The sequence below is a fragment of the Telopea speciosissima genome, chromosome 3 (assembly GCF_018873765.1).
Source record: "Telopea speciosissima isolate NSW1024214 ecotype Mountain lineage chromosome 3, Tspe_v1, whole genome shotgun sequence".
Taxonomy (NCBI): domain Eukaryota; kingdom Viridiplantae; phylum Streptophyta; class Magnoliopsida; order Proteales; family Proteaceae; genus Telopea; species Telopea speciosissima.
In genome coordinates, this window is record NC_057918.1 from 5,955,902 (window position 1) to 5,963,386 (window position 7,485).

The 7,485-nt window shown below is 40.0% G+C and overlaps 1 protein-coding gene across 1 annotated transcript; it reads right to left on the reverse strand.

Annotated features, from left to right (window-relative positions):
- Positions 1-1,701: 1,701 nt before the first annotated feature.
- Positions 1,702-5,997, reverse strand: LOC122655877 (serine/threonine-protein kinase D6PK-like). Its single transcript, XM_043850252.1, has 3 exons — positions 5,606-5,997; positions 3,963-5,196; positions 1,702-2,694 (listed from the first exon to the last, which is right to left on the reverse strand). Exons 2-3 carry the CDS (start codon positions 5,138-5,140, stop codon positions 1,818-1,820), a joined length of 2,055 nt encoding a protein of 684 aa, XP_043706187.1. The 5' UTR covers positions 5,141-5,196; positions 5,606-5,997; the 3' UTR covers positions 1,702-1,817.
- Between the last annotated feature and the right edge of the window lie 1,488 nt (positions 5,998-7,485).

Here is a 7,485-nt window from a genome sequence, read left to right on the forward strand (position 1 = left end):
TCAGACATATGGTTAGTGGAATATGTATTGCAAACCAAAGATAAAAGATTGAAGAGTTGAAACCAGTTCTTGGTGTTCTTGAATAAAAGTTGATTAATTGCTGGTTGTTAGGTGCTGAATTATCCAACCCAGTCATGGAGCACAACTTGCAGACAAAAAAGACTTAGCAAGCATAGATAAAATGCAGGAAGCCCTTTGTCAATGTTCTCTCAATAAAATGTCTACATCTGTGATTCGTTTATTTATATATATTTTCAATCAATCATTCATATTAATACACCGACTCTGGAACTCAGAATAAGTTGAGATCAATGTAGCTAGTCATCATCTTAATTGATTAATTTACAGTAGTAGGTCCAACCTATATATTCCCTAGACTGCGACCTGGTAGCAATTGCCCTTACTTGAGGTATATGACAAAGTCTTGCATTGACTAAATTCTCAATCATGTTCATCAAGATGAATGAAGTCTCAAAGATGCATTTAAATAATCCATGTTATAAAAATCAAAGTCGGCCAAGTTCGATCCTGATTCCTGTCATTCCAGAGCGACCAATCCACACTTGACTTCTAGGGTTCAGGCCAGATTCCGGCTGATCCAGAACAAAATCGATTCATAATTGGCTGAACCCGATTCCTTGTTTAAAACCCCGAGACCAAATTGGTTTCCCTCAAAGAAGAAATCTAAGTGCTTGGATCATGATGGCTGTCCAATTAAATGGGACAAAGAATGTTGAGGGACGCCTCTGTGAATGGTCAGCACAGAACACAGAGAAATCACAGGAGATTCGACAACTGAGACCCTGCCTATCAAGTGATACCATCTGGATAATCTAGAAGAACATTTGCCTCAAAAGAATTTACAGGCATTGCAGACAAAATGCAGATTCTACACTGTTTAGTCTTAACCAACTATTGCCTCAAAAGAATCTAGAAGACTTTTGCCTCATCAATGTTAATTACAGACCTTCCTCTGGGCTCTTGACTAGATCCAGAGAACTCCAGTGGTCCTTCAAATCATAAAAATTCTAGGTCATCCTTCATGCGATGCTGCGAAGTGAAACTAACAATGGGAACTCCACTTTGATGACAATAGTAAGTTAAGACTAAACAGTGTAGAACCTTCTCCCTCACCCTCCCACAGGCAAAAATGTTTGTGCCTTGAGCAGAAGATATTATGTCTCAGGCTCATGATAATGGCTCTTGTCCACAAAAAAAATCGCCTTATAAGACCATTACCATGTATAAGAAACAATAGTAGCTACTAGGGTAGCAGACACCATATGCTACCTTGACATGACCCTACCTCATAAGGTATAGAACTAATTTTCGAGTTGCAGAAACAAGTGGGCCTATAGATGGTAGATGCACAAAGCAACTCAATATTGCCTGATTAGTACAAGTGCTGCAGCAACGGATTTTTGGAGTTAAAATTCATGATAGAAAAGCACCCTGAAACACTGATCCCCAATATTTGCTCCAAATCTTCTGTCCATAGATGTTTGCTAAATAGTAAGCATCTCATACTTTTTTTAGTCAATTTTATATTCCATGACAGCATGCAGAAAATCCACATGAATATTCACCAACATTGTTTTCCCCGGTGCGAAGAAATTCACCAATACACACTGCGACTCTTTCCTCATTTTAATGCTTTTTTCAGCAGTGTACGATGCCTAGTATGTGAAAAAGATCAATTACACATGGGGCTTTGAGAAGCAACAATTTCTGCTTTCCTTGTAGTGGGAGAAAAAAATAAATGGTCGAGGACAATATCTTACCATGGAAACTGTTGCAGAAAGATACAACTACAAGAATCAAAAGAAATCAATCTCTAAATAATTACCTGAAGGCTTCACATCAACCCCTGGCATCTTCTCATTTTTGGGTGCTTTTGGCACATCCAATTTTGCTGGTAAGTCCATCATTAATGGCTTTGGCACCTCGGGTGGATTGGTACACCGGATAAGTGCCCAATTCACACTCTGAAAGAATGGATGTTGCTTAACTTCTGTGGCCCCACGCCTATATGCAAGACGATGTAGTGGCTCTTTCACAAGCAAGCCTCTGATCAAGTCCCTTGCAGCAAAGCTCACAGCAGGTGATTCTGGAAATCTTAGGGGCTGCCCCACCACATTGAATAGTGTAGCACGGTTTCCTGACCCCTTAAATGGAGTTTTCCCAAACAACAGCTCATATAGAAAGATACCAAAAGTCCACCAATCTACAGCACTGCCATGTCCTTCACCTTTGATTATCTCTGGAGCTAAGTACTCATGCGTACCCACAAAGGACATTGATCTAGCACTTGTAGGTTCTGCAATAAGTTCTGGGAGTGGACTCACTTGATTATGAATTTCATTCTTTGGTTTTGCTTTCTTTTCTTTCTTGGACTTGCTTGATAAGAAGCGTGGTACAAAACATGTGGGTTGTATGCAAGATGGCTGGATTACACAACTTGGTTCAATGCAAGAAGGTTGAACACAGTAACCAGAGTTCTTTCCCGAGTCCATCTCGGTGTTTGAGGATTTCACTAGAGTAGGGCAAACTGCACATCTTAGAGAAAGATCAAAATCTGACAGCATAATATGGCCATCATCCCTCACTAAAACATTCTCTGGTTTAAGGTCTCTGTAAATGATCCCAAGCATGTGAAGGTACTCCAAAGCTAGGAGAACCTCTGCAACATAAAATCTGCATAATCAAGATTGCAAGATTAGAAACCTAAGGGAAAGCCAATACTTCCTATTCTATTCAATCCTTTAAAAATCCATTTCCATCTTTAATGATGTAATATATCACCACCATTGCTTGTGACAACAAAAAAAATCATGACATCGTTCAGGTTTGGCACATTTAAGATGTAACTTTTTGCAATATGTATGTTTCTGTATATAAGATTATAAGTACATTCATAATAAACCTGCAATCTACCCATCAGGAGCATGACTGTTTTATGATGCTTGCCTTCAAGGGGTCAAAAGGGAAAGGTGAAAGGTATCAATGAAGGACTAAAGCAGATTCCAAGGGCAAAATTCCAGAAAATTTTACTCAACAACATACAGGAATTTACAACTTTTGCAGTTTCCAATCAGGTATCACCAAGGAACTGAAATTCGATCAGCATATGAAAACAAGAATTGTTGATATATTTGAGTATATCAAAATAAGAATTGTTGATATCCCATGTTGGGTTTAAGTATCAGAGAATAGTGAAAGATAGATAAGGGACTATTATAGTCTTTACAAGTATGAAGTAAGCAATGTGCAAATTTGGGGAACATATGTCAAGTACGGTAGGACCAGGGTCAGGAGTGACAGTAGGGCATCTTGTAAGGAGTTCTATAGTGGAGGTTGAATTAAATTAACAATGTTCCTTAGTAAGTTTAGTATGGAGATTGCATAGCATGGACTAAACCTAAGTTAACAGTCTTTCACAGGAAGCAATTTAAAAGAACTAACAAAGAGGTAATTAACATCAGGAATTTAGGAGGGACTTGAAGAAAAGGTCCCAGATGCTTGCAAGAAATTATTTTTTAAGATGAAGTTTTCATCCCTAGCAATGAGAAGAACAACGTAAAAATCATATCAGCTATATCTTGCATAAAAAATTCAGGATCACAGTAGAACCTTTAAGATCTAGGATAGAAATTGGCATGAAGGATCCAGATTAGCAGTTATAGAGGGTCCAATTATATTTCCATCTCATTTTCCTGAGGGCTTTGGTTGCAGAGGGATATTCTTCCTATGCCATCAAATGGACAGACAAATGAAAGTTCATTAAGACTGGGAAAACTCAGACTCATGATAGAATCGACTCAGATTTGCATGTTCGTGGCACATGCCTTCTTCAGCAGAGAGCCACATGATTAGAGAATGACCAATTTTATTTGCTTCAACTCTGTTAACTTTAGCAGCAAAATGATAAATAATCATAATGAAACGAGGACTTAGGATTATACCTAGCTGCATGCTCGGGAAAATATTTCCCTGGTTGTCTCTGCCGGAGTGCATGCAGATCACCTCCAGGACAGAACTCCATGACCAAGCAGGAAAATTTCTCTGTCTCAAAGTGTGTATACAAAGTGGGAAGGAAAGGATGATCCAGGGACTGCAATATTTCTCTTTCCGTCTGAGCCCGCAGAAGCTTCTTCCGACTTGCTAGTGCAGCTTTATCCATTACCTTCATGGCAAAATAACTTCTAGTCCCACTCAACTCCGATAGGTAAACGCTACCTATATCTCCACAACCCAACTTCCTCAAAAGCCTGAAGTGGTTCAACCCCAACACCCCATCACGAGATCGAACAGCTTGAATTGCTTCCCATCTCGTATCGTTTGCTTTGTGAGGTTTACTTATGACACTGCTAAAGTTACTTGAGCTACTCTCCTCACTAACATCACTGCCGGTGCTGCCTCTGCATATACTGGTCTTTCTACTCTCCAGGAAATCACATGAATTGCTGACGTTAGCACTTCCGCAAGATTTCTCGGTACTGCTGACACCGTCGCTAATTTCCGTGGCTGCAGAACTGTCCTCGGCATCTGGTTGTTGGATCGCCGACGCCGAGTGGAAACTGTTATCACGACTAGGGCAGTAGGCGATGCGTGTCTGCGATGTTAATGGTTCGTTTGCTTGCTCCATACTTTGTTTGCAAGGGACTGAAACAAAACCTACTGGATTCGACGAAGAACAGTTACACACACAACTCTCAGGATCATCAATGGGGTGTTTGATACACGGTTCTTGCTCCGTGGATGTTTCAGTTAATACCTTCTCCGGAGATGTTTTCACCGGTCCGGTAAGACCATCGTTCAAGCCGACGACTACAGGTTGCTCCTTTTTCAATCTGTGAGGTTTTTTCAAAGAAGAAGATAACTCTTCCTTTGAAGGCTCGTAACTCGAAGCCTTTGAATGGCCAAGAGTAGTCATGCCATACCTAGAATTTGTGGACTGCTTTGAAGAAAGTGGCGGAGGTTGAACACGGCGAGAATTTTCGGACAAACTTGTAGCAGAAGCCGAATCGTGAGGCTTCGACAAAGAACCAATTCCTTCACCAACCGATTCTCTTGAGCAATTCAATGGGGCACTGAGACGTTCCGGGCAGGTTGCGGTCGATACCTCCGAAGTTGTAGCCATCAATCGAAGTAAACTCAAGCTGTCTTCCGACCAGAAGAATCAATACAAGGATTGTGCTGGGAGCAAGACCAATCCAACGCTAGAATACAGACTAAAGAAAACAAATCAAATCAAAGATTCTCCTCGAAATTTAATTCTTTGAAATCGCAGAGACTCGTCAGAGACCTCACCATTAAGTCAAACAGTGAAGTAAAAAATCCCAAAGTTAACGCCACCAAAATCTCTAACCAAAACAGGACAAAAAAATATGCAAAGGAACAATTAAGTGAAGATGAAAAACCAAAAGTCCCAGACAAACAAGAAAACCCAAAAAGGAAAACGGAAAGAAGATATTTTTCCAGTTGCAACAAGCACAGCGAGGACAGAGATATAGAAGGAAACAAACATTAAGAGAAACTTAAAGAAATCAAGGAAAACAAAGTAGTTCACAAAGGAGAGAAGACGGAAGAAAATAAAAAAATTTACCTGATCAAAGCACCGATCATAAAATGCGGAGTGGGCGATCTTTCATGACTGGAAAAGCAATGAAACCCTTTAGAGCTCCGTGAAAAAGTGAAATAGAGAGAGGGAAAGAGGGAGAGACAAAGAGGTTTTGTTATATTTAAGTTTCTGAGATCCAATCGAAGCAAGGGAAAGGAACTGCTGAAGGTCTCGAAATTTCTGCTACTTCGTCGTTTATCGTGTCGTAGTTGTGGAGTTGAGTTGAGAAGAGAAGCCAAACTGAAGCTCGCAAGCAAAGCAACCCGTCTTTTTCATGGATATTCTCTTCTTCTCACTTATCTCTATTCGACACCTTTTCATTGTTTCCCCCTTCTTTTCCGCTTCTCCTATCCTTCACTTCTCAATTGGGAAAAAACTTAAACTAAAGCAAACCAAGACCAGAGAAGAGAGAGAGAGAGACTTGGTGATGGCCATGGAAGCTATCAGGGAAGGACTGTTAAAAAGTTAAAGCACTGCGTTTGGAATCTCTTTCTCTGTTTTTACGTTTCTTTTCAAGGGATTGGTGGAAAACTGAATCTACTCTGTCTAAAGAGCCGGGATTTGTGGTGTTAGAAAGATTCAGATCCAACGGTTTAGATTAGATAGAGAATGGAATATAAGAAGACAGACAAGAGTAAATAACGGTCAACAGATTTGATTTGATTGGTTATAGTTTTTCGTTTTTAGTAAAATTAATAATTTACCTTAATTTAATCCTCTCTTTTTTATTATTTTTGGGGTTTTTCGGGGGGTGGAGGTGGGTCACATGCGTGCACATGAACAGGAAGGCGTGCATGTGGGTGTGGAGTCTGTGGACTGCTGTCATGGGTTGGTGCACGATGATATCTTACGCTCCCAGTGTTAACTGAAACTCCTCCCACCCTATTTAGAATCTTTAGAAATTAGGAACTGATAGAATGTAACACGTACTATGATTCAGCATGTGCTATCCTTTTATTAAGTCTCACTCAGACCATAGGATGGTACTTGGGAGATAGAAAACCAAAACTGTGTACACGTGTCAGAATATATTTGCTTGGTGATTAAAGTACTCAATCTTTTCCTCGTAAACAACCCTGATTGTTCTTTGTAGTAGGGACTGGGTCGTTGGATGGGAACAATAATCAGACAATCAGATAATCTGAATATTGTACTTGCGCTCTGTTTGTATCGATATTGATCGGACCAATCCCGATCCAACGTTATTAAACTCGGAATCGGGATTAGTATCGAGTCCAACCAATTTCAATCCAACCCATTCTAAACCGGTCAGGACTCAGGAATCAGTTAAAATCTGAACCCCAGAAACGGCATGTGAATCGACCGTTCCGCAATGAGAGGAATTGGGATCAGAATCAGTCCAATTCGGCTGATCCGATTCGTTCAAGTCTTCTTGTTCAATAGAACCACACAGAACGGTTTGACAGTTAGACCACCTGGTTTGAACAAATCTAAGGTTCTTTGACTAGTCAAAAGTTTTTTTTTTTACTTCCAATTGGCCAACACCTTGAAATGGACCATCCTATCAAAATATGGATGACCGGATCACCGTTCGGCCCAACGGTCTGCAAAAACATTGAAAGTCTAATTGATGAAGCAAAATGAAATGAAAATAGAAAACTCCAATTTGTTGCAAGTAAAGTGGAAAATTAAAATGGATGATTTTGCTTCACTTCCATCCAAACACGAACTTGGGAAAACTAGCCTTCAGGATGTTACAAACAGAGCCAAGCCCTTGCTTCAACTAGCTCTAAGTAAATTGTACATGCAATATTTTTATATATTCCTTAATCCAATTTCAGCTACTTAAACTTCTCAAGCAACAAATCTGGCTAGGAGCAGAAGAAGCTGAATTGAGCTAAAAG

What these genes read in the sequence shown, in the direction of transcription:
- LOC122655877 (XM_043850252.1), bottom strand. Translation starts at nt 5,140, where the DNA reads ATGGCTACAACTTCGGAGGTATCGACCGCAACCTGCCCGGAACGTCTC. An exon ending in TTTCCCGAGCATGCAGCTAG is followed by an intron (nt 2,695 to 3,962) that starts GTATAATCCTAA and finishes TTGATTATGCAG; the next exon opens with ATTTTATGTTGCAGAGGTTC.